General features: G+C 58.1%; 2 protein-coding genes across 2 annotated transcripts; one reads left to right on the top strand and one right to left on the bottom strand.

Moving 5' to 3' along the window:
- Positions 1 to 792: 792 nt before the first annotated feature.
- On the top strand, positions 793 to 11,667 carry SLC15A3 (solute carrier family 15 member 3). Its single transcript, XM_048855268.2, has 8 exons — positions 793 to 1,543; positions 3,079 to 3,362; positions 3,461 to 3,626; positions 5,344 to 5,439; positions 6,777 to 6,945; positions 7,175 to 7,333; positions 7,918 to 8,076; positions 8,462 to 11,667. Exons 1-8 carry the CDS (start codon positions 980 to 982, stop codon positions 8,611 to 8,613), a joined length of 1,749 nt encoding a protein of 582 aa, XP_048711225.1. The 5' UTR covers positions 793 to 979; the 3' UTR covers positions 8,614 to 11,667.
- Positions 11,668 to 12,620: 953 nt separating this feature from the next.
- TMEM132A (transmembrane protein 132A) lies at positions 12,621 to 26,059 on the bottom strand. Its single transcript, XM_048854562.2, has 11 exons — positions 25,788 to 26,059; positions 21,182 to 21,396; positions 20,858 to 21,076; positions 19,983 to 20,380; positions 19,517 to 19,666; positions 18,853 to 19,045; positions 18,626 to 18,769; positions 17,551 to 17,756; positions 15,790 to 16,066; positions 15,101 to 15,292; positions 12,621 to 14,579 (listed from the first exon to the last, which is right to left on the bottom strand). Exons 1-11 carry the CDS (start codon positions 25,897 to 25,899, stop codon positions 13,380 to 13,382), a joined length of 3,306 nt encoding a protein of 1,101 aa, XP_048710519.2. The 5' UTR covers positions 25,900 to 26,059; the 3' UTR covers positions 12,621 to 13,379.

The raw sequence follows: 26,059 nt of genomic DNA, 5'->3' as shown, positions 1-26,059 counted from the left end.
CGAGACAACTGGGAGTGACTCAGGGTGGTTATTAGTTAAATCCCTCTTGTTGGGAGCCCATTGTTTGCACCCGTTCCCATTTGGCTAGAACTGCTCTTGGGCAAGAGCTACTAGAATGAACTATTGTTTCCTGTTTGCCTCCATTTCCTTTGCTACAGGATGGTTTGTTTGGTTTTTTGTAATATCTCTGCCACGATGAGCTATTCATTTCATGTTTGGGATGGGAGATCCTGTCCTATGACAGTCTCCCACCAGTGCTTCTGCCCCTCTTGGCCTTAAGCAGGCCAGCTGTTCTTGGGGGCAGTGGGTCTAGTGGAAAGAGCACTGGACTGAGACTCATGAGAGATGGGGTTTATTCCCAGCTCTGCCACTGGCCTGCAGGGTGACTGTGAGCAAGTCACTTTGCCCCTCTGTGCCTCAGTTTCCCTGTCTGGTGCTAATGATAGTAAGTGCCTTTGTAAAGAATGTTGAGATCCCCTGATAAAAGGTGCTAGGTATGATTATTAGGCAGAGGGAATCATCTTGGGAGAAGACTGGAGCAGGGGAAAGGAGAGTAAAGGGAAAGTTTGGGGAAGGGCTGGAAAAGCATGAAGAAGGGTGTCACACAGGGGGAAAAGGGCACAGCAGCAATCCCCTGAGAAAGGGGAACCCATGGGATGGAAGTTTCATTTCTGGGAAGGGAGGTGTCACATGATGTCTCCACTCAGCAGAGAAATGGGGAAGTGGGAGCTGGCCTGAGAGATCGGAGAAAACACGCCCAGGAAGGGTGAGACAGAGCATCTGCGAGAGCAAGAGACAGAGCAGGGAAGGCAGAGGCAGCCAGAGCCACAGGCGGACAGAGACTGAGAGGGGAGGACGGCCAGACAGAGCGTGGGAAGGGAAGGCTCAGGACAGACAGAGCAGCGAGGGCAGACAGAGCACAGGCTGAGAAGGCCAGGGGAAGTAGGAAGACCCGTGTGGTGCCCAGGCAGGGCGGTACATGGCCCGGGATGGTGGCAGAGGGGAGCGCCGGCCCCTGCTGGGGCAGGAAGAGGCCCCGGCCGGGGGTTTATGGGATGCCTTCGAGGGCCGGAAGGCGGCCTGTGCGGCCGTGCTGCTGGTGGAAATCCTGGAGCGGGCAGCTTTCTTCGGCATCGTCTCCAATCTTGTCCTCTACCTCAACAGCAGCAACTTCAATTGGGGAGGGTCACAGGCCTCGCGGGCCTCCCTGCTCTTCCTGGGCGCCTCCTACCTGCTCTCGCCCGTCGGGGGCTGGCTGGCTGACGTTTACCTGGGCCGCTACTGGACCATCACGCTAAGCTTCCTGCTCTACCTGGTGTCGGCCTGCCTGCTGCCCGCCACGGCCTCATCGGACGGGCGACTCTTTCTGTGCGGGGACATGCCGGCCTACTCGCTGCAGAATACCTGTCAGAACCAGAGTGGGGAGTGCCAGCAGTCGGCACCCGGCCACTACTGCGCCCCTCTGATGTACACCGGCCTGCTGCTGCTGGCACTGGGCATCAGCTCCGTCAAGGCCAACCTCACCCCTTTTGGCGCCGACCAGGTAACAGGCACGCCCTTCCCCTCCATCCCCCCAGGGTAAGCAACCTGGAGAGCAATACGTCCAGCACACAAAGGGCTACACACACACATACACACACACGCCCTCCCAAAGAGATTCCCCGGGGCAGGACCCTCACCCCGGCTAGTGCCAAAGGGTTAACGTTGCACACACACACGAGCGTGCATATGCATAGACACAGGCAATGCACACAATGCCTGCGCACAAACACACTCAGAGGCAATGCATGCAATGCGCGCGTGCACCCACACCCAGAGGCAGAGACAATGCATGCAGCACATGTGTGTGCACGGACGCACACACACACACACACACACACAGGCAATGCATGCAAACAGACACACAAAAGTTTGCACACATGAATACCCATGCGCAGGGGCACACACATGCAAATACATCTGGCACACCCTTGCGCAAAAGCACATCCACGCAAGCAGCCATGCAGACAATGGCACACGTTGACCCCCTCCCCCTGCAAACTTGCACACATGTGAGAACACGTTTACATGAACATGCACAAGCGCGCATGTGCTTACACACACAGGCATGCAAAAGCACACATACACACACACACACACGGCAATGCAGGCACACACAAGTCCACCTGTGTGCTTCCACAGATTAATGCACATGGGGGGTGCAGGGGCTTTCCCTGTCAGGCTATGGGGGAGGGGGCTGTTTCTCTCTCCCCCCCCCCAAGCAGATGATGGGTAAAGTCTCCTCTTTACCACCCCAGAAACAAGCCAGAGTTCCCAGGCGTGGCTGGGGGCAGGGAGAACGTCCCTCAGGATGATCTCCCCTCCCAGAGCGCAAGGGGTTAATCCTCTCTGTCTCCCCCGGGAGTGAGGAAGTTCTCCCCCCCCAATCCGGGGAGGTAAGGGGTCTAACTGGGGGAAGGGGATTGTTTCTCTGGTTCATAGGAAATGGGGGTGGGGAATTAACCTCTTACGGGCTGTAGGGGGAGAATGTCTAGACCTCTTTAGGGGGCTGCCTCCCATCTCTCCTTCCCTTTGGGGAGCCAGGCAGAGCCTCAGCCAGGCAGGGGGGCCACCACCCTCCACACCCTCAGGGGGTGCTGTTGCAATGGGGCACCCTGATTGGGTGGGTAGGTGAGAGGATGGGAAGGGCTGGGGGACGGAGGGAGCAGGGGGCCGGGAAAGGGGGAAGAGGACAGGAAGGAGGGAGGCTGGGTCTAGGTTAAGGATGAGCCCCCACCCCGTGTTTTTGGCTCAGTTTTGGCCACGCGCTCCCTGCAGGTGGAAGTCCCTGGGGTGGAGGGGTGGTGAAAGTCCCCCTGCCAGGCCTAGAATCTGCTGGGCTCCCCAAAGGGCGGGAGAGATGGGAGGCAGCCCCCGCCAGGGATCTAGAAATTCTCTCCCCACAGCTCATAAAGGGTTAATCCCCCCCCCATTTCCTTTGGGACCCCCCCTTCCCACAGTGGGGACGGGGACGAGGTCCTCACTGGAAGAGGCAGAGCACAGCCTGGCTCACGCCGTCCTGCCTTGCGCTCCCTGCAGGTGACGGACCGTGGCCGCAACGCCACACGGCGCTTCTTCAACTGGTTCTACTGGAGCATTAACATCGGGGCCGTGATCTCGCTGCTCGTGGTGGCCTTCATACAGCAGAATGTCAACTTCCTCATCGGCTACACCATCCCCGCGGCCTGCGTGGCCTTGGCCCTCCTCGTCTTCCTCCTGGCCGCCCCCACCTTCATCACCAAGCCCCCTGCGGGCAGCCAGGTCTCTGCCATGCTCAGGCTGGCCTTCCGAGGCAGCTGTGGCAGCCGAGTGCGCCGTATCAGGTAGGGTGGGCGCTGGTGGCCCAGCTGCCCCCATCCCCTCTAGGGCCATGCTCACGCTGGCCTCCTCACGCCGTCTGTGCTCTCACCTTTCGCTGCAGGCCGAGCTCTCTCCAATCAGAAGCCCAGGGCGTGGATCCTCTCCTTGACGGTAAATCGCAGCCCCGGGCTCCTTCGTCCGAGGAGGATCTTGCCAACTTCCAGGTGATGGCCAAGATCCTGCCGGTGCTACTGACCTTCATTCCGTACTGGATGGTCTACTTCCAGGTAGGTAGCCGGCAGAGCAGCAGCATCAGCTGTGCTGATGCATAGAGGGGGTTGGCAGTGGGGTTGGCATCGAGCCATCCTCACGGAGCTTAGAGTTGAGGATCAATACCATCAGTGCTTGTGAGACCCTCAGATCCTCGGGTAGTGGAGGCTTCAAACAGGGGTGCTGCCTCCAGAGCGCCCCCTCGTGGCCAGGGGCAGCTCTGGCTCAATGTCCCTGAAATAATCCACAAAGGCTTCCTCCAAGCTTTTACCTCCACCCCTCTCCCAAGCCTGGTTTCATCACATGACCAGCACAGAACAATCCATCAAGTCCATCTCCACAAGAGCTCCTCAGCTCTGGTATCTGCTGCCGATCCCATTGGTCTGAGTCTTCAGCCAGCAGCCGTTCCCACCCCTCCCTAGCCAGAGGCTGCCCTTCCTCCCAGAATCGGCGCCAGGACTTTCCCTGAGTTGTCCTCTCTCGGGCTCCAAGAGGCCAGCAGCTCATCCCCCTATCTCAGGAGTGGGCAAACTATGGCCCGGGGGCCGCATCCAGCCCTTCAGATGTTTTAATCCGGTCCTCGAGCTCCCGCTGGGGAGCAGGGTCTGGGGATCGCCCCACTCTGGTGCTCCAGCCAGGGAGCAGGGTCAGGGGCTTGCCCTGCTCTGTGCATGCCGTGACTCCACATGGCTTCTGGAAGCAGCAGCATACCCGCCCTCCAGCTCCTACACATAGGGTCAGCCAGGGGGCTATGCATGCTGCTCCTGCCTCAAGCAATGCCCCCACAGCTCCCATTGATTGGGAGCCAAGGCCAATGGGAGCTGCAGGGATGGTGCCTGCAGACAGGGCAGCGTGCAGAGCCACTTGGCCGTGCCTCTGCATAGGAGCCGGGGGGGGGGGGGGGGAACACAGGGACATGCTGCTGCTTCCAGGAGCTGCTTGAGGTAAGTATTGCTCAGAGCCTGCACCCCTGACCCCCTCCCATGCCCCAATCACCTGCCCCGGCCCTGATCCACCTCCCACCCTCCGAACCCCTCGGTCCCAGCCCAGAGCACCCTCCTGCATCCCCAACCCCTCATACTCAACCCCACCCCAGAGCCCACACCCCCAGCTAGAACCCACACCCTCTCCCACACCCCAACCCAACCCCCTGCCTCAGCCTTGAGCCCCCTCCTGCAGCCTAAACTCCTCATTTCTGGCCCCACCCCAGAGCCCACACCCCCAGATGGAGCCCTCATCCCCTCCTGCACCCCAACCCCCAATTTCATGAGCATTCATGGCCCACCATACAATTTCCATACCCAGATATGGCCCTTGGGCCAAAAAGTTTGCCTGCCTGCCTGCCTGCCTCTCTCTCTCTCTCTCTCTGACCCATTAACCCTCTCCTGGGGGCCACCCACACACTGCTCCCCTAGTCCTGGCTTGGCAGAGTTTCCTGGGGTAGGGTCGGGGTGGGGGGGGTGTCAGCCCATGCCCTCCTGCTGGGTGTCTCTGCCCTACCTCAGTGGGGTAGGAGAGGGGTTCAGTTCCCATGGGGGCCAGGGCATGCAGTGGGGATGGCAGGCAATGACCCCAACTCAAGGGGGAAGAGGAGGCACAATGCCCCTGGCAGCGGGGGTGGGGGGGGCGCTAAGTGACATCACTGGGGTGGATGATGAAGTCCCAAGAGGTGTGATGGGGGGAGGGATGTTCCATGAATCTGAGCCCCACAGTGACCTCCCTGTTACATTCCAGATGCAGTCGACTTACTATCTGCAAGGCCTGCACCTCTTCATCCCCAACATCTTCCAGCACAACAAGACAGGCAGCAGCGAGGGCAGCAGCTACGCGGTGAGGGGCTGGGGCAGACAGTGGCGTCAGTTCAGGGGCTGAGTGGCATCGCTGGGGCTGAGGATGACACCCCAAGAGGGGGTGACGGGGAGAGGGCTGGCGCCAGGCCAAGGGAAGAGACCACCTTGAGCCGCAAGGGTGAATCCTGCTGCCCATTCGAGTCGGGTGACATGCCCAGCCTGGGCAGGGAGGCAGGTCCAGGATATCACTTGCCCCTGGCAGCACAATCCCTCCTTTGTGAGAGGCCCAGCGTGAGCGGCATGTGATACTGGTTGTGGTTACCGGCCGGGCTGGAGACAGAACAGAAACCATCCCAGTTGCTTCCGCTTCTCCTCAGGCCCCGGGCAGCTGGAGAGGAGCAGGGGACCAGGAACAATTAGTGTAGCGGGGGTGCTGAGAGCCATTGAACCAAACTGTAAACCCTGTATCTGATGGACACCACTTCCAGCCAGAGGGTGCGGGAGCACCCCTAGTTCCAGCACCTATGGGTGGGAGGGGATGGGGAAGCAGGGGGAGACAGGGCTGGGAGAGGTAGGAGATTCAGAATAAGGGTTTTCAGTTGCTGTAGAGTCATTTCTCAAGGAGATGCCTGGTTCTGTTAGCCCAGGTGCTGGTTGTGACCCAGTTCTCTCTCCTTAGATCAGGGGTGGGCAAACTTTTTGGCCGAGGGCCACATCGGGGTGCGAAACTGTGGAGGGCCAGGTAGGGAAGGCTGTGCCTCCCCAAACAGCCTGGCCCCGCCCCCTATTTGCCCCCTCCCACTTCCCGCCCCCTGACTGTCCCCCTCAGAACCCCCGACCCATCCAACCCCCATGCTCCTTGTCCCCTGACTGCCCCCTCCTGGGACCCCCCGCCCTAAACCACCCCCCCCAGGATCCCACCCCCTATCCAACCCTCCCTGTGCCCTGACTTCCCCAACTTATTCACACCCCTGCCCCCTGACAGGCCCCCTGGGACTCCCATGCCCTATCCAACCCGCCCCGTTCCCCAACCCCTGACCACCCCAGAACCTCCTCCCCATCCAACCACGCCCTGTCCCCTGACTGCCCCCCGGGACTCTCTACCCAACCCCCTTACCACCACGGGTACGCTGCCACTGCCCCCTTACCATGCCACTCAGAGCGGAAGGAGCTCGCAGCCCCGCTGCCCGTGCAGCAGCGTGGCTGTGTGGGAGGGGGAACAGCGGGGAAGGGGTCGGGGGTAGCCTCCCTGGCCAGGAGCTGAGGGGCCGGGCAGGACGGTCCCACGAGCCGTAGTTTGCCCACCTTTGCCTTAGATCCGCAATGCCTGGTTCTGTTAGCCCAGGTGCTGGTTCTGACCCAGTTCTCTCTCCCTAGTTCCCTGATGCCTGGCTCCTGTTAGCCAATGTGGTAGTCCTGCTGATTCTGGTCCCGCTGAAGGATCGAGTCATTGACCCGTTCCTGGTGAGGCGGAAGCTGCTGCCCTCGGTGCTGAAGAGGATGGCCCTGGGCATGTTCTTTGGCCTCACCTCTATCATTGTGGCAGGTAACGCCTGGTGCCCGTGGCTAGGGAGGCCATGGCTGGTGGGTGGGAGGCTACTGCCCAATGCCAGGGCTGGAGCTGACCGGCATTGTTGGGGGATCCCAGAGGATGGCTGATAGACTCTCCCTGCCCTGAAATCAGGGGCCCATGGGGCCTTGCTCAGATGGGGCTGACCCCTTCTGAGCGTGTGTGGGGGAATGCCACATTGATCCATCCTGCCCCTCCTCGGCAGGCACCCTGGAGACCAAGAGGCTGCAGTATGTGAAGAACAACCAGACCATCTCACAGCGCATTGGAGAGGACATGTACACTGCCGCCACGCTGCCCATCTGGTGGCAGATTCCCCAGTACCTGCTCATCGGCATCAGCGAAATCTTCGCCAGCATTCCAGGTAACTGTGCTGGGTTTGTGCAGCGCCTAACGATGGGGTTCAGTAACGATAAGGCAGCACGGGTGAGGTGTGAAGCGCCAGGTGCTGGGGCTAGACTGAGCATGTGCAACGGGTCTGACTAACAGCCCCTTGCACCGTGCTGGGGGGGGGCGGGCGGGGGCAGAGAGCTCTACTACAGCTGTATCTTGGCAGGAGGTGATGGCCTCTGATTTCATGAAGCTAAGCAATACGAGGCTTGGTCTGTAGCTGGGGATGGGCGACTGATAGGTTCAAGGAGATAGAATCTCCTTCCTTAGAGGTTTTTAAGGTCAGGCTTGACAAAGCCCTGGCTGGGATGATTTAACTGGGAATTGGTCCTGCTTCGAGCAGGGGGTTGGACTAGATGACCTTCTGGGGTCCCTTCCAACCCTGATATTCTATGATTCTATGATTCTAAGGCTAGTGCTTGGGTTGGGACTGCCAGCTCAGCAATCTGCTGACATGGTAACAAACAGCCTGTTTGATCCCATCCCCTGGTGGCTACAAGCAGTGTCCATTTGCCCTAGTATTACTGAGGTCCCTCAGAGCTCTCTGCTCTCCCCCAGGGCTGGAATTTGCCTACTCTGAGGCCCCCAAGTCCATGCAGGGAGCTATCATGGGGCTCTTTTTCTTCATTTCCGGCGTGGGCTCGCTCCTGGGCTCTGGGCTGTTGACTCTCCTCTCAATGTCGGAGCATGGCTGGATGGACTGCCCCAAGGACTACGGTGAGTGTGGGGTCCAGGGGCGAATACAGAGCCAAAGGGAGAGAGGCAGCCGCTCAGCAGTCGGGGGTGGGAAATGTATCCCTGGGGCCAACAGGGGGTGCTCGAGGCAGGTTGGGAGATAGGTCTGTTCTCCAGTCTCAGGTCTCATCATCCCACTGCCAGCAGGGGGAGCTCTCCATGGAGAGGGTTCTGCTGACAGTGCCAGGGGAGATGGGTCCCTGGGGCTGGGAATGTGGCAGAAGATGGTGTCTACTTGGTGCCAGGTTGCACTGATTGTGTAGGGAGAAATGTGCCCTGGGCTAGGGGTGCTGCAGGGGCTAGAGGTGGAGGGGACTGTCTGGTACCAGGAGGGGGTGCTCTGACGGCTTGCCCCTTGTTTCCCCAGGGAACATTAACAATTGCCACATGGACTATTACTTCTTCCTCCTGGCTGGGATCCAGACTGTGACCTGCATGCTCTTCTTCTGGATCTCTGGCCGCTACGAGAGGCAACAGCAGCCCAACTGCCACGCCTGTGTTGGCCACGAAGGGGACTGAGGGGACCCTGCCCCCCTCCAGCTGCCCCTTTCTGCTCAGTGACTTGCCCGGCTTGGGCTGGTGGATGGAACTACTCCCAAGCAGTGCAGCAGGGTCAGCAAACCTCCCCGGGGAAGGGGGAGGAGGGATGCCCCTAGTAGGACACCAGGGACTCTCACCCATAAGGCACCCATGGGACGCTGGGACAGCCCCAAGGGGGAGGGGGATGCCCTAAAGGGCAGAGCCCCCTCATGGCTCACTTGGGGGCTTGCTCTTTCTCCTTGTCGGAGACCCTTGGGAAACGTTGTCCTGCCTCCTTGGCTACCCCCAGGCTTTAAGATCCACCCTCCAGGCCCAGAATTCCTAAGGATTCCCTCTCTTGCCTGGGTTTTGCCATCCAGCAGGGTCCTGACATGGCCGATCTCCTGGGACGGGCACCAGTAAGGGGTTAAATCAACAGGCAGAAGGAACTTGAAATGAGGGGTTGGGGAATGATTCCCAGAGCCCAGGAGAGGGCGGAAGATTTGCCCCATCCTACACAAGGAAAAAATCTCCTTCTCAGCCCGTACTAATATCAGGGCTCAACTGGGCAAAGGCTGGATACAATCTCATAGAGTGGCAAACCTGCTGGCACCACTGGTGGATAGGACCTCAGAACTGCCATGATCCGTGTTACTCTGTGTAATGCTAAATGGGCTCTGATGGGGAGAGGGCAGCGGTGGTGGGTTGTGCCTGGCTGTTCTCTGGGGGTTGGTCCAAGTGTAGGTGTTTGTAAAGATGGAATTTTAGAGCGTGGGGGCTTTAATTTATTCTGGGGGGAGAGGGAGTTAGATAAAGGTGCTCCAAGCCACCAGCACCCGGTGGAAAAGACAGAGGGGTGAATGCAATGGCCCTTAAGTGCCCAGCCAGTATCTATTTACAATTTTATGACGCGTGAAAATAATGCAGGGAAAAGCACAGCAGAACTCAAAGCAAAAAAGTGTTCCTGTAAAAAAACAACACTCCACTGGAAAGAGATTTCTGTAAACGAACAAGACTTGCCCCTGGAGCCTTTGCAACCCACACACTGTGGGAGATACTGAAACGGAATGGCCTGTTATCAAGGATGGGGATTGCAGTTCATGGCAAGGGTCCACTTCCGAACAGTCTATAAGGGGTTGATACGTGATGGCTGGCTGTTCTAAGCAGTTTAAAAATATGACCAGTGTGTGCCAGAGCTGCTCTTGAGCACATCAGCAGAAGGTACTAGAGCTGGTTAAGTGGCTAGTAAGATTATTATGAGTACTGCCGTGTGCCGTTGCAGATGCAGAACAAGGTGCTGGTCCCTCCTCACCTCACCTAAGTCAAAGACAACAGACAGCTGGAGGAGCACCAGGAAACAATGAGGCAATATTGCTCAGTGGTCTCAGTGCACCAGTTGGCAAGTTTGTGGTAGGCAGCCCGGCAGAGCAGAGTTTGACAGGAGGATAAAGCAGATAGTTATGACGAGTAGCAGCCTGGGAGAGAGCACAAAGGTGCTTGTTTGAAAATTGACCAAGTGGGCGATTGCTGCTGGCACCACTGGCAGAGTGGCACGGGACAGAATGGACTAATGATCTATAACAAATTAATAGGGCTGTCAATTAATTGCAGTTAACTCAAGCAATTAACTCAAAACAATTAACTCAATTAAAAAAATGTGATTCATCACAATTTTAATCACACTGTTAATTGAATACCCGTTGAAATTATATTTTTGCATGTTCTTCTACATTTTCAAATCTATTGATTTCAATTACAACACAGAATACAAAGTGTACAGTGCTCTCTTTAGATTATTTTTGATTATCTTTTTTACAGTGCAAATATTTTTAAACAATAAGTAATATTTTTCAATTCACCTCATACAAGTACTGTTGTGCAATCTCTTCATGGTGAAAGTGCAGTTTTCAAATATAGATTTTTTTGTTACATAGCTGCACTCAAAACAGCTTAAAACTTTAGAGCTTGCAAGTCCACTCAGTCCTACTTCTTGTTCAGCCAATCGCTAAGACAAACAAGTTTGTTTACATTTATGGGCAATAATGCTGCCCACTTCTTATTTACAATTAAAACGAGAACAGATGTTCACATGGCATTTTTGTAGCCGGCATTGCAAGGTATTTACGTGCCAGATGTGCAAAACCAGTGGTTGGCAACCTATGGCCCATGTGCCAAAGGCGGCATGCAAGCTGATTTTCAGTGGCACTCACACTGCTCGGGTCCTAGCCACCGGTCCAGGGGGCTCTGCATTTTAATTTAATTTTAAATGAAGCTTTTTAAACATTTTAAAAACCTTATTTACTTTACATAAAATAATAGTTTAGTTATATATTATAGACTTATAGAAAGAGACCTTCTAAAAACGTTAAAATGTATTCCTGGCACACGAAACCTTAAATTAGAGTGAATAAATGAAGACTCAGCACACCACTTCTGAAAGGTTGCCGACCCCTGTGCTAAACATTTGTATGCCCCTTTGTGCTTTAGCCACCATTCCAGAGGACATGCTTCCAAGACTGATTGGACTTGTAGGCTCTAAAGTGTTACATTTTTTTATTTTTGAGTGCAGTTATGTAAAAAAAATAAATAACTCTACATTTGTAAGTTGCACTTTCAAAGAGATGGCACTACCGTACTTGTATGAGGTGAATTGAAATACAATTTCTTTTCTTTTTTACTATGCAGATATAGGTAACCAAAAATAATAATCTAAAGTGAGCATTGTACACTTTGTATTCTGTGTCTGGTGGCACCTTAAAGACTAACAGATTTATTTCAGCATAAGCTTTCGTGGGTAAAAACCCCACTTCTTCGATGCAGGAGTGAAAATGCATCATACCATGCATTTGAAGAAGTGGGTTTTTTACCCACAAAAGCTTATGCCCAAATAAATCTGTTAGTCTTTAAGGTGCCATCAGACTCCTTGTTTTTGTGGATACCGACTAACAGGGCTTCCCCCCGATATTTGTATTCTGTGTTGTAATTGAAATCAATATATTTGAAAATGTAGAAAACATCCAAAAATATTTAAATAAACGCGATTTAAAACTGTGATTAATCGTGATTTTTTTATCTCACAATAAATTTTTTTATTCATTTGCCAGCCCTACAAATTAACCATTTATCCAAGTGTCTCAGCACTCAGCTCCGTTTGTAAATGGAAACTTCAGAGCAAGGTTTATAAATCTCTCCCATTTGGGATCCCCGCATAGAGGAAGGCTCAGGGAGGGAGCCATGCTGCTACTTTTCTTGACAATGGAAAATCTAATTATAATCGATCTGATGGGCTGGGCTGTTAAAAAGGCTGAAGCTGCTGGCAGTGGGGAGGGGAGGCTGGGACCGCAGGGAGAGGGGAGCCCTGTGGCCTGGCCCAGGCCCTGAAGGAAACTTTCCCTTTTCGATGAAGGCTGTTTTTAAAAAGGTCTGTTCTCACTGTGCGGCTGTGAATCTAGTGCACGCATATTCCTGCTGACCTCACACGCAGCACGTTACTCTGTTCATGGAGGACACCTCTCACCTCTTCGAGCCTCCAGCATGGGGCTGGTGTTAAGCCACCGTCATGCTCCCTGCATTCTTGGGCTGTGCCTGGCCCAGGGATAGCTTAGAGCAGCCCCAGGGCTGCTCTGATTTATGAGCTGCTTCCTATGGCAAGCAGGTAACAGTCACAGTGAATGCAATCCAGTCACGCCCCTGATCCACCTCGCCCCGATCCACCTCGTTTGCTGGGGGCTGGTAGATAGGCCCTTCTCCCAATTCTTTACCAGCTGGGAAGGCCCCTCAGTGCAGGGGGTATTCTCAAGGGGCCATCCCCCATTCCCCTCTACAGTCCAGTGGAAGAATGGCCTACGCTGGCAGATGGGGCCAGAGAATGAGGCCGAGAGACTGGAGAAGTTTGATAGCAGAGGGAGCCTGCAGCTGGTCATCTCCTCCTTCCACCCAGGGGGTGCTCTGAGTACAAAGGCAGGGAGGGATGGAACAGGTCCCCCCATTCACCCAGGGGCTGGGTATTTGTTTTTAAATACTTTATTTTTGTAACAACATAAGAATTAAAAATCTTCCATAAATAAAGGACCCGTCGTGGCAGCCTCCCGACGCTACAGGTATAAAATGCCAGAGATCGTACAAAACGAACGCACGGCCAGGGTGAAAGGGGCCGGCTGGTGCCCCCTGGGAGGGGGCCCACCCCTGAATGGTGGGCAGGTTGGGGGGATATCCCAAGGGTCAGACCACAGGAAGGACACTCGCCATGAAAACCATCACAATCAACACAACATTGCAATGAGAGCCAAAGCAAAATTGGAATCCGGCCCCGGCTCGCCCCTCAATGGGTTGGAGATCAGCGGGGAAAGCACCCCCAGAACCTGGGCGATAACCAGGACACCTGGGTTCCAAGTTCGGGAGGTCAAACTCCCTCCAGTGAGAGGGAAAGAGGGGCCTCAGCTGGGATCAAGATAGAAACTGACGGAGCACAGGCTGGATCCCCAGGACAGAGACAAAGAGTCAGAGATAATTCTATAGGATGCAGCCCTGCATCTCAGTGATCCAGGGGCCTACAACTCATCCCTAGTGGGTAGAGCCCTGACCCCTGGCAGCAACCCCAGGGGACAGTGCTCTCCTCCTAACACTGACTGGGAGGGAGCAGGTTTGGACAGAGAATGCCCAGTGGATCCCAGGACAGATCCCTGGGAGGGTGGCCAATGGGAGCGGGGGCTGGTCCCTTACTGCTTTGCCCTGCACGGTGTCAGTGGGGTGCAGGGGCCCCGAGGTCAGGAGCTGCCCCGGATCCTCTCCATGTAGCTCCTCAGCTCGTCGGGGTCCCGCAGCCCCATGTCCTCGCATACCCAGCGGATGTCGTCCTCGCTGGCCACCAGGATGGACTGGATGGTGGGGGCAGAGGAGGGTGGGGGGGACGCGGCACCCTCAGGGGCCCGGGGTGAGGCAAAGGTCACAAACTCCACCCGCTTACGCCTGCCCCCTGGCGCAGCCACCTCCTTCCGGGACAAGGTGCTGGGGGGTGCTGGGCTCCCCAGAGCCGCAGGGAGGAAAGTGCAGGAGGAGACCCCCCCGTCGGGCCCTGTGATCTCAGGGGCACCAGCCTCCCCTTTGCCCCCCTCCATGCCCGGGGGAGTCCCGCAGCAGCAGCAGCTGCCATCTTTGGCAGCGGCGGAGGGGTCGGGGGAGGGATTGGGGCTGAGCTCTTGGTGCTGGCTGCGGCGATCCAGCTGGCGGCTCAGCTCCTCCTGGTCGGTGCCCAGCCACACCCAGTTGTGGGGCTGCTGGGTGGAGGGGGCTGGGCCGGGCCCAGCGTCGGGGGGCTCCTTGCGCTGGTAGCGCAGCACAAAGACAATGCAGTTGACGAGGAAGATGAAGATGGCCAAGCAGAAGACGCCCAGGAGAACGTACATCCCGATCTCCAGGTCCGTCACCCGCTCCGGGGCCTTCACCATCTCATCCTCCTCCTCTTCCTCCTCAGGCCAGCCATCCTCAGAGAAGGTGCCACCCTCGGGCCTCTCAGACTTGGTCAGGTTGGGTCCCACCCCGGCTGGGGCCCGCTTCCGGGGCCCCACCATGGTCTCCGTAGCTGCCGCCGTCACCGCCTCCCCCGACATGGCCCCCTCGGCCCGCTGGAAGGGGGACTCGGGGTGGGGATTGCGGGGCCGTGGGCTACCGGGGGTTGGGGGCCGTCGGCTGATGCCAACCTCCAGCCAGGAAGTGCCAGTGGCAAGCGGCGCCCGGTGCTTGCCTTTGCGGCAGGAGTCTGCGGTGTGCAGGCCCAGCTGCAGGAGGGGTCCCCGGCCCGGCCCCTCAGCTACGATCAGCGGGCGAGCTAGCTCCTCGTCCGGCCGCACCCAGGCCACGCCAGGGTCCAGGGAGGAGACAGAGAGTGCCACGTCCCGCCAGCCATAGAGCTCCACGGGGGCCAGGGTGTGGTCGGTGAATGCCAGCCAGACACTGAGTGCTGCTTCCTGGAGGGGGGACATCCGGGGCCACAGGGATCAGGCAACAAGAGTGTAGTGTTGGGGAGGGCGGGGAAAGGGGGGACAGGACACAGACGGGCAGGGGGGTGGGTGTAAACGGAGGGTGCGAGAAGAGACACACCCGTGATCCCTATGCTGCTGCCCTCCCCGCTTTGTGTGGGGGCCACAGCTGCAGCAGGCCCCACTTCCCAACTCCCCCAAGCAATGTGCGCTTGACTCCCTCCTCCCACCCGTGCTGCAGCAAGGAGAGACACTGGGCAAGGCCCAAACCCATGGGTTCTAGGGCTCTGCCGAAAGCCAGGGTCCCCACCCTCATCTGCCACCAGAGAGGTCTGGATCGCATGCCAAGGCCCAGCACTGGAGGGGCAGAAGCTGCAGCTTTAAAGGCCCGGTATAGCCAGGCTTGCTCAGCTCCAGGAGCCTGGGATGTCCCCAGGAATCACCTGGCTACACCCCGTGTTCCCAGCCCTGCGCTCTGCCTCCCAGGCCCCACGGACCGCCCCTCTCACCTGCTTTGGGGAGTGCAGGGCTGAGAGTGCCTGGCAGGTGGCGGTGAGGACATCGGGGTGTTGTGGCTCCGTGCTCAGTGCCAGCGAGAGGCCCGACACCAGCTGGGCCTGCAGCTCCAACACGGCCACCTTCTCATCCGACACCACCAGGGTCTGCTCGCCCAGGATGGAATCCGAGACAGGGGAGCGCACCTGCACCGGCGGGAGAGCAGGGGATACAGGCACTAGCAGCAGCTCTGGTCTGGACAGAAAACCTCCACAAAGCCTCCCACAATCTCCCACACTCCCTCCTGTGCCCCCAATCTCCCATGTCCCCCATCTCCCATGCTTCCCCCTCTCCCAGCCACCCCTCATCTCCCACGCTACCCCCGTGCCCCCGCAGCCACCGCCACTCACCTCTTGTGCCTCCCCCAGCCTCAGCCACCCCTCCCATCTCCCACACTTCCCCCTCCCCCCAGCCAACCCCACACCCATCCTCTGTTCCTCTCCCCTCAACCTCCCTGGTGCCCCCCACTCCATCCCTCTGCTCAGCTGTCCCCCCACACCATCCCCCTGCACCTCTCCCACACGATTCCCTGCTACTACATGCATCCCCCAGCTCACCCCACACCATCCCTCGTGCCCCTCCCCCAGCTCACCCCCCCCGCCTCCCACCTCCCTGGGCACCCTCCAGTCACCCCAGTCCCTACCTCCACTGACGTCACTCCCGGCTCGCGGCCTATCACCACGCTCCCGCCCTCCAGAGTGGCCACGCGGGGGTCCTGCACCTTGGCTTGCCCGCCCACCAGGTGGGAGACGTCCAGGAGCCAGTCAGAGCTCGGCATGTAGGTCAGGTGCCGTCCACCGTCCAGTGGGTGAGCCACGAAGTGCGCCAGGAAGCGGACACCAGCACGCTGGTACTGGAGCCGACAGCCGCGAGCTCGCCTCTCTGCCTCCTCCCCAGCCTCCTCGGGCTCCACCAGGCCACTGCTCGCAGAGGAGAGCGCCACGGTCTCAGCAGGGAGCGGCCAGGCATGGGGCTCTAACCCCACATGGTGCAGGTGGCCGAGAGCCACCTCATCCCGGTGCCATGGCCTCCAGGACCCCACGCTGCCAGCCTCTGCACTGACATGGAGAGCCTGCTCTCTGTTCATCTGCCCTATCAGAGACACTGGGACCCCCCCCGGCCTCTGCCCAATCAGCAACTCTGGGACTCCCTGTTATGAAGTGGGAATTTTTTGTATGAAGACTAGGTGTGCCTCAATTTCCCCCGTGTTACCTAGGGAGTGGAAAAGGGCTGTTTGCTCTCAGGGCAGGTGAAGAGACATAGACATGGGTGTCACCTAGCTGTCTGGATCTTGGTCCCCATACCAGTGGAGCCTCTGAGGGTATGCCCACACTGCAATTAGATGCCTGTGTCTGGCCCATGCCAGCTGACTCAGGTTTGTGGGGCTGGTTAATTGGCTCAGGCTGCTGCCCAGGCTCTGGGACCCTCCCACCTCGCAGGGTCCTAGTGCCCAGGCTCCAGCCGAAGGAGGCCAGACGGACAGAGACACACAGCTTGAAACCTGGAGGTCACTACAGCTTAGCTCGGCTATTTCATTCCTCTGTGCTAACCTAAGGCCTTCCTATGCCGCGTTCCCACTGACTAATAAACCCAGCTGTTCTGACAACACCGTTTGGTGTCACTGCTCATGCTGGGTGAGGTGCATTAATCCCTGAAGGGTGGACAGGTCTCTGCCAGGAGTCTGTCTGCATGGGACTCGCTGAACAGAGCTCACGGTGTGACGCAGGAGTGCGGAAAGCCCAGAGGTTCAGGCTGAGGACATGGTGACACCATGTGGCTTGCCCTGGAGGAAAAGTGAGACCCCTCGGGGGTCTGGCCCACTGAGAGGTTCCTCCTAGAGACTGTTCCAAAGCTGGGGCCCAGCACCAATCCTGTGGATCTGTGACACCCCACCGCAGGTCCCCCTTCCCCATCACAGAGACACCGTCTCTTCCCCGCCAGCTTCTGGCCCCCACCCCTAACTGCCTGCGCCCCGAGTGCAGAGCCTTTCACTCAGCCAGCCACTAGAGACTCTGGGCTCCTCACTCAACCGACCTGCCCGCTCCAAGGGGAAGTCTCCCCTGGGCCCCTTCTCCGCTCTAGTCCGGCCAGGTTCTTAGACTGCGCCCATCACTGTGGCATCTGAGCTGCCCCAAAGCGTACACTGGAGTCTGGACATGGCCCTGGTGCCAGCCCTGCCTGCTTCCTTCATGTCCCCACCTCCCCTATCTCCAACACATCCTTCCCATGCACCAGGCCCCAATGCCCTCTCTGCCTGCCAGGCCCTGCCCATCCTCCCACTGGACAGGCCCTGGTGTCCTCCCAACACACCATGCCCTGGCACTCTCCCTGCCCACCCACAAGGCCCCGGCACCCTTCCGGCAGCCCCAATCCCTGCTCCAGGTTGGGAGCCAGAGGGACTGACCTGTCTGGAGCGGCGCCAGGCACCCTCCAGCCGCGCACCTGCTCCAGCATGGTGTCGGTCAGCTCGATGCGCAGCGGCAGTAGTGGTACCCAGACGGTGAAGAGCAGCGAGGCGTGGAGCCGCCGGAACCAGAAATCCACTCGCGCCCCGCGGGCGCCCCGGTTCTCCTTGCCCCCCACATAGACGGAGTTGCATGTGTCCGTCACCTGGGGGCCAGGAGGACATGAAGAATGGCACATATGTGGACAAATGTCCAGACACCTTCACCCCTGCCCCGCCCCCCAAACCTCCAAGCCTGCCACTCGGGACACTCCACGGAACCAGGGAGAGGGTGTGGGGAGTAGCTTGCAAAGAGGAAACAGAGCAGAAGGGAACCAGCGAGCCCTGGCTACAGGGTGAGAGGCGGTGGGGATGGGAACCACATAGGGGCTGAGCCCCAAGCGGTAGGAGGGGGCCAAGGACATGTGGCTATGGAGCTGAAGGTGGAGAGGGCAGGGGCTGGGCCATTGGGGAGGGAACAGGAGGTGCCTGGCAGAGATGTTGAGTTGTGGAATGGGGGTGAGGGGAACCTGGGGGGCTGAAAGCCTGAAGGGGGAGCAGTGGGGAAGCCCAGACCTTCCAGATGGAAGAGGTGGTCCCACTACCGACCAGGCTGAACTATGACCTGGGGAGTGGTCACACCGGACTCCCATGTAACCTCTGCTCCTGCCCTAGCCTGAGGGGTCAGGGGAGATCTGGCATTGCAGAGGGTGAGGATGGGGATGATGGCCCAAGAGGGCACCTGAGGATGGTGAGAGGGGATCTGGTGTCTCAGAGGGCGAGGAGGGCACTTAAGGGTGATGGTGGGGGATCTGGCATTGCAGAGGGCAAGGACAGGGTATGATGGCCCAGGAGGGCACCTGAGGATGGTGAGAGGGGAGCTGGTGTCTCAGAGGGCAGAGCTAGAGAATGATGCTCTGGGAGGCAACTGACAGTGAGAGGGGGAAAAATCTGGGTCTCAGAGGGCCAGGATGAGGAATGATGGCCCAGGAGGGCACTTCCCTATGGGTCAGTGGGTGGTTCATTTGTTTCTCACCTTCAGGACCTGCTTGTTGGCAGACTCACACCCCATCTGCTCGGTGACCTCGAACACAGCTCCCCCCATCTCCACAGCGACCAGCTTCACCGGCACTGCCAGGGGGATCCCCGTCAGGGGGGCGGTGTTCACAATCTCTTGCTCCTGGGGAGACCAAAAGGGTACACAGATTGAGACCCTGCCTCTGGGGGGCTGCCTGGCGCGGGAACAGAACCACAAGGCCTTACCTTCACCAGTGGGACCAGCGCCCTGACGTCGCGCTCCGTCACCTGGATCTCCCACACCATCTTGTCCTTCTCAGCTTCAGGGTCCTGGCCAGGGTACTCCACCTGCCAGGTGACGGGGCGCGTGGAGGCCAGGCCGCTCGTGCCGTTCTCCACCGCCAAGTCCAGGTAGAGGAACTCGGGGAAATCCGCTGCCCTAGATGGAGGCAGGAGGGAAGTGAGGGGGCAGTGAAGCAGAGGACGGATACTGCGCCCCCAGGGGCTGTGGCATCTCACCCCTGCTCCATCACGAGCCACACAAATTTCACCTTCAAGCACAACCGGGAGGTGACCAGAGAGAGGGACTGTCCTGTTCAGCGGCCCATGGTTCCCTCCCTCCGATCTGATTGGTCAGTATGTGGTGGAGTAGCAACAGCCATCCCATCCCCAGGCCAACGGCATCAGACCTACAGTCTGATTGGCTGGGTCCTGGGAGAACAGCTACATTATCACTGCTCCCCCGCGTCACATGGCCTCCTGTCCCCACTGGCTGATGCCCAGGAGAATACAGGTATCAGCCCAGCCCCCCGCAGGAGTCACATGGTTCCCTACATCCTGCCCAATTGGCCAATACCCAGGAGAATAAGCGTGTCAGCCCTGTCCCCTTCAGGAGTCACGTGGTTACTACCTCCAGGCCAACTGGCGAGCGTCCAGCCGGCGACAAGTGACCACAGCGGTGTGGTGCTTTGAACCCTTGAACTTGTCCAGCTTGGCCGTCCATGCCTCGGGGACGGCAGGGCGGGCAGCTAGGACCTGCAGCCCCTTCTTCACCTTGATCCTGAAAGAAGCACGGCTCAGAGTCAGAGCATGGACTCCTGAAGAGACGTCACCCAAAGCAGAGACCCTCTGAACCCTACAGAGTCCTTGGCTGGATCCCTGGATCCCCTTGGATCCCTGGATCACCTGAGGGTCAGCAGGCCAGGGTAGGGTCCCTGAGTCTCAGGGTAGGTTCCTGGGTCCCCCGGATCTCACCTGAAGGTCAGGTAGGGTCCCCCATATCTCAGGGTGGGCCCCTCGATCTCACCTGAGGGACAGCAAGTTAGGGTAGGGTCCCCGTGCCTCAGGCTGTGTCCCTGGGTCCCCCTGGATCTCACCTCAGGGTCAGCAGGTTGGCGGTGAAGTTCTGCTGGAGGATCAGGGTGGCCGTGAAGAGCTGCCCTGGCCGGAGTGCCATGTCGGGGACCCGGATGAGCACGTTGTCATCCAGCCGCACCTCCTGGCGCCGAGGCGGGTCCGTGCCTCGCAGCTCCACAGCGCCGACATAGTGCAATCTCTCCTTGGTGCCCTCAGCACCCGGCCGGTGCCTCTCCTGGGGCCCCGCATAGCTGCACTCTGCAGACGTTTCCACAGTCCCCAGGCTGTAGTACAGCTCGGCTCGCTCGGGGGGCCGGGCGGGCTCTGCAGCTCTGCGCCGGCTGTGTGCGGAGGGGTGTGTGGCAGAGAACCAGCGTGGGGGGAACTCCAGCTCCACCACGCACACTCCCAGGGGTGCCTGAGTGGGAAGAGCAGGGAGTGGGCTCAGAGAGCATGAGTCTACCCCAACCTCATTGACCACCCACCTCTAGGGTGGGCCCTGAAGTCTCCATCACCCACCCCAGGGGGAAACCAACTCCTGCTCCAGCCCGACCTACACTGCACTGCTGTCCCCAGCACAGAGCACCCCTCTTTCCCCAAATCTAAGATCACTTAGACCCCAAGCTCAACCCCTGGAGAAGAGCTAGCCTTGTCCCAGGGAGCCCCCCAACCCCAGCTGCCCCTGCAGCCTTGCTATGGGGGACACACAACCTTCATCTTCTCCATGGTGACCCCGACACACCACGATCTGGTGCCAGGAAGGGGCGCAACGTACCCAACCAGAGGGACTTTCAGCTCCCACTGCCCCTCCCCCTTCCCCCACTCCTCCAAGGATGTCTGGGTGCTGGACCCTCTATCTCCTGGGAGGGCAGATGTTGGCGGGTCACGTACTGACCTGGAGGCGGCAGGCTCCATGCACAGCCCGTGTCTGGTGGAAAGCATGCAGGGAGACACAGGGCAGGTCATGCCGTCCCGGCAGCCAGTCCTGCCCCTTGAGGTGGAAGAGAACCCTGGCATACGGCTCAGCTGGAGACACTGTACCCTCAATGGACACGGCTCGGACGTCCCAAGCCGCGGAGCCGTACCTGTGGTGGGGATCGGCTGCTGGCACCACCTGGAGAAAGAGACACAGATTGAGACCGGGAGAGATGGGTCAGATGGGGCACCGAGATGCCCAGCTGAGCCCAGAGTGGAGGCACTGCTGGATGGGCAGGGTTACCTGTTGGGCAGTGAAGGGCAGGTAGGTGGCTTGGATGACAGGCTTTGCCGTGGGCCGGCGATGGAGGAGGAGGTAAGTCTCAGAGCGGGAGCCCAGGGAAGCATTTCCCGGCAGGTACCGATCCACCCGCTGCAGCCGGAAATGTTCTGGAATGTCCAGCACCTTGAGTTCGGCCGGCAGGTACACCAGGTCGTGGGGGTCCGATTCTCCACTCACTGCAGGGAGAAGAAAAACCAGGTCTGCGGCCGGCAGTCATGTGCCCCCTACCCTACACACTTACCAGAGCACGTGTCCTCCCCCTCACCCAACCCCTCCTGAGAGAAGGAGATGCCAGGACGTCAGCTGGAGTGGAGCGTCACTGTTCCTGAGCTATTCAAGGGGGTGGACCAAGCCTGCCTCCTGCTGGAGAAAAGGGAGCTAAATTATTTGTATTACAGCAGCATCTAGAGGTCCTGGCTGAGATCAGGGCCCTGTTGTGCCAGGCACTGCCCAGACACATAGGGAGAAAGGCCCAGCCCCAAAGAGTTCACATCTACATAAAATTATTATTTCTCCCACGTTACAGGTGGGAAACTGAGGCACAGATTTTTTTAAGTGACTCCCCCAGGGAGTCTGTGGCATAAATGGGGTTGAACCCAAACCTCCAGAGTCCCTGTCCAGTGCTTTAAATAAAAGACCAGCCTTTCTCACAACCAAGGCTCCATGGCCTATGTGATGCAGATCAGACAGGACGAGAACAGTACAGTCTGGGTGAAATCCTGGCAGCACTGAAATCAGTGGGAAATTTGACATGGGCTTCAACAGGGTCAGGATTTCACTTTCTGAATCTAAGCAAACCTTTGGCAAGCCACTTATGGCCAGATTGTCTACGGCTCAGCAACGAAGCTTACGTTCAATCTGCCAGAGTTCAGCTCTCATTCAGCATCCAAATTAGAGTCGGGTTATCAAAAGTGCTCAGCAGAGGGCTGAGCTCTTGAAAACACTGGCCTAAGCTCCCTTTACCTCAGTTCTCCATTTGGCAAATGATCCCTCTCCCCCTCCCCACCGCTTTCTCTATTGAGCTTGCTAGCTCTGCCGGGCAGGGACTGTTTCTTCCGTCTACACGTGCAGCACCTAGCACAACGGAGTCCCACTATCTCCGTTGTGGGGAGTAGGTGCAATTGTAATACAAACAGGCTTGTGCTCGCCTGCTTCTTTGTGATGTACAGAGCCAGTGGAAATTCAGATGTTGTTTCCCCAGGGTTTCCACAGACACTTGGAGATTCAGTGGGACTTTGACATGACGAGGCAGGAAGGCCAAAGCTGAGTGACAGAGAGGAAGGGGCCGTTAGCCTGACTGTTAATCATGTGCTGGTCTTTGCTTCTGTTAACATCTGAACTTAGTGGGTTCAAAAGCGTTTGAGATTGTTGCTCTCTGGGGCACGGGCTGTGTTTTTGTCCTGGGTCTGTACAGAACCTAAGCACACAAATGACACAACTGAACACACAACAACATGGCATTCTGGTGGAGCTGATTCACTTTTTCTTTTTATAAAAAAAAAAAAAAAGACACCCCCCATACCCCTCCAAACCCCACAAAAATGATGAAAATCATTGAGATTTTTCACCCACTGGGTTTCCGATAACAAAAAAAGGTCGATACCATTTTCAGTAAAAAACCCCCACCAATTTCCCCCCCGACTAATTAAAAAACAATACAAAAACGATTTCAACATGGTTTGCAAAAATGGTTATTTTATTCTTCACCCAGCCCTAGAGTTGACACAATTTGTCAAAGAGTCAATACTTTGATGGCAATGGAACCAGCCATTTGGGAGATCTCAGAAATCAGTTGATTTCAGTGTTTTTTAAGAGTCTTGGGTGTGCATTACTCTGGAATTTCCCTGCCTCTTAAAGAGAGGGCAGTTCCAAAAATAATAACCCAACCTGCTCTGATGGTCAGAAATGGGCTGATCTTTACTTAACAGCCGCAACTCAATGTTAGCACCATCTCGACCTGCAGATAGGATGCAGAGCGGGTCACTGCATGGAGCTTGAAAGCCACTTCCCTTACTGGGCCAGGACTAGCAGGAATCTCGCCTGGGCTAGCACCTTTCAGCTTGCACAGGAGCCATTTTCAAAAATGAGAAGTCTTTAGTCTTTAGCAAGTTCCCCAACTGTGCCCGATCTACAGAGGATTTGCGTCTGTTACAACCCTGGTAGTAGCAGCTCCTGCTTTTTAGCTCTGGAGGTCCCAGGTTCAATCCCCAGCATCAGCGAAGATAGGAGCCGGGGCCTAAGCAGACTAAACAATTGCTTAAGGCCCCAAGCAGCTCAAGGGGGTCCCCATTAATTATTAATATGTGCTATTCCTGTTTAGGGCCCTAATGGGCTACCATCAGCACTGGACAAGATGGTACCTGTCACAGACCGTGGGACTGGGGAGGTCACACATATGGGGTAAGAGGCTCTATGACGGTTCTGCCAGAAAAGCCAGCTCCTTCCACACAGAGGGATGGAGATCACCAAACCTTCCTCCCCAGCATGTCCAGGGCTATGATCCCCCTGCCCCACCAGCCAGCCCATTAAATTTGATTTCCCCACCGTTGTGATCTCTTATCACGCCTGCCCCAGTCCCTGACCCCCGGGGAGGGAGCAGGTGGCTGAGAGATACTGTGACATCCCCCTCTGGGTCACTACATCCCAAGATCCAGGGGATGGGAGTTGGTGGGGGGGGGGAGAAACAGGTGGGTTCTTTACAAGCCTGGTATCTGCCTCCCACAGGCAGTGACCTCTGCCATCTCCCCTCTCCCTGCTTGATTGGCCTGCTAATTACATTGCACTCTCATCTATTTCCCCTCATCATCCTGACAGCTCCAGCCTACCTCCTGCCTCCCATATCGCCCCCTCTCCTGCTGGGGGTATGGCTCCCTACCTCTCTTCCCAGACCCCTCTCCAAACCCTCCTACTCAGCCCAGGGACCCTTCTCTCTCCTATGGCCCAAGCCCCTTCTCCATTTGTCCCTGCCGAGGTCAGGATTCACCATGAAATGTCACAATCCCACCACAGGCACCAGCCCCGTGGGACAGAACAAACCCCGCAGAGATGGCTTGCTCTGAACCACAGCTCCGGTGGTGCCTTGAGATCCCAGAAGTTCCCCATCACGCTTGGGACCTAGAGGACCAGGAACGGACCCTGTAGAATCACAAGCAGGTGATTTTGCTACCAATGCAACACAGAATCGATTGGGTTTGGTGACCCCATGGAGCACAGATGGGGAAACTGACACACCTGCTCCATCAGGTCCAACCCATCCCGTCCCAGCCTGTAGGGCCACCAAGCCCTGCACAGTTCTGCTCCCATTGCCCCTAGAGCACTGGGGGCTAAACATCTCAGAGCAGGAAAGATTTTGGGGGGGAGGTGGCAGAAAGGATGTGGGGGGGCCCGGCAGGAGGGAGTAACTAGAGCTGAGAACAGTCAACATACCCAGGAGGGAGGAGGCCCCTTCAGGCTAACAGACAGCGGCTGGGACAGAAGAGGTAAGGACTGGCTAAGCTGGGAGCGTTTGCTAACAGAGAGATGCATTAACCTGGGGAGCAGCCTCCCAAGAGATGGGGGTCAGCCCCATGGCTTGAGACCTTCACAACTAAACTGCCTTGGGGAGTGCCTGCAAGGGCCCGACCTGCCCTGCAGTCAGGGCTAGCCACATCAGGAGCATTGCATGCCCCAGGGAAGATTGATTGGCCTCTTTCTAGGGGGAGTCCTGCTGTCACGGGGGCTCCAGCCTGGGCTGTGTCATGAGCAGGGGATGCAGGAAGGTGCGGATACGGCGGCTCAGGAACAGATCAGAGGAGCTGGGGAGAACTCTGGGGATCTTGTTAGCGCCTGAGGCGGACCTGGGGTTCCACCAGGACCAGACCATAAAGGGAATGTGGGGAAGCCTGTGGGGTTCCCTGCTGTGACCTAAGAGGAAAGACAAGGGGCCCTGCTAGCTCTGGACCACAGGGCATGAGGGAAACCACAGGAGTGAGATGTTGGTTCTTATGGATATTAGGAGAGGGTGCAAGTTCTGTGGGGTCCAATGGGGCTCAGAGCCAGGTCCCAGTAGCAGGAGTCACCACTAGATCCCATGGGGGTGTGGGAAGTATATGGGTCCTGCAGGATCCAATGGGGCTCAGAGTTGGGTCATTGGGGCCAGGGTACCCATTGGATCCTGGGGGGAGCCCATGGGTTCAATGGAGCTCAGAGCCAGGTACTGCAACTAGGGTCCCCACTGGATCCCATGGGGGGTGTTGCACGGGTCCTTTGGGGCTCAGAACTGAGTCACTGGGACGGGGTCCCCACTAGATACCACGGGAGGAGGGGGGGGCTCAAGGGTCCAATGGGGCTCAGACCTAGGTGATTGGGGCCGGGGCCGCACAGGTCTTATGCGGCTCAAAACCGGGTCACTGGGGCAGGGGTCCCCCCTGCATCCCACGGGGGCGGGGCGCGCAGGGCGCACGGCTCCTGCGGGGTCCGACGGAGGTCGGCGGGCCGGGGGAAGCCCGGCGCGGAGGGGTCTCAGCGGCGCTGCCGGGGTGTCCGTGGGGCGCCAAGCGAGGGGCGCACCCCGAGCCCGCACACTCACCTCTCGCCGTCTGCAGGGCCAGCAGTGCGGCCAGCAGGACAAGGCAGCCGCGTCCGGAGGCCAGGGGGGCAGCGAGCCGTGGGGGGCCCATCCCTGCCCGCCCTGGGGCCATGGGGCTGGCGCGGGACTCAGATCCCCCCGCCCGCGCCCTGCACCCGCAGCATGCCCCGGCCCCCGAGCGTCGCGCCCGCTCTGTCCGTGCGCCCGGGCCGCGCCTCCGTCTGCAGCCGGCAGCTCGGGGCTGCCGCTCCCAGACAATAGAGGGATGGGGA

The sequence above is a fragment of the Caretta caretta genome, chromosome 6, assembly GCF_965140235.1.
Source record: "Caretta caretta isolate rCarCar2 chromosome 6, rCarCar1.hap1, whole genome shotgun sequence".
In the NCBI taxonomy this organism is placed as follows: Eukaryota; Metazoa; Chordata; order Testudines; family Cheloniidae; genus Caretta; species Caretta caretta.
The sequence above is the reverse complement of the archived record's forward strand: the minus strand, read 5'-3'. Positions and strand labels throughout refer to the sequence as shown.

What these genes read in the sequence shown, in the direction of transcription:
- TMEM132A (XM_048854562.2), bottom strand. Translation starts at nt 25,899, where the DNA reads ATGGCCCCAGGGCGGGCAGGGATGGGCCCCCCACGGCTCGCTGCCCCC. An exon ending in GCTCGCCAGTTGGCCTGGAG is followed by an intron (nt 19,046 to 19,516) that starts GTAGTAACCACG and finishes GCCTCCATCTAG; the next exon opens with GGCAGCGGATTTCCCCGAGT. An exon ending in CCTGGCGCCGCTCCAGACAG is followed by an intron (nt 16,067 to 17,550) that starts GTCAGTCCCTCT and finishes CTCTGCGAGCAG; the next exon opens with TGGCCTGGTGGAGCCCGAGG.
- SLC15A3 (XM_048855268.2), top strand. Translation starts at nt 980, where the DNA reads ATGGCCCGGGATGGTGGCAGAGGGGAGCGCCGGCCCCTGCTGGGGCAG. An exon ending in AGCCGAGTGCGCCGTATCAG is followed by an intron (nt 3,363 to 3,460) that starts GTAGGGTGGGCG and finishes CTTTCGCTGCAG; the next exon opens with GCCGAGCTCTCTCCAATCAG. An exon ending in ACTGGATGGTCTACTTCCAG is followed by an intron (nt 3,627 to 5,343) that starts GTAGGTAGCCGG and finishes GTTACATTCCAG; the next exon opens with ATGCAGTCGACTTACTATCT.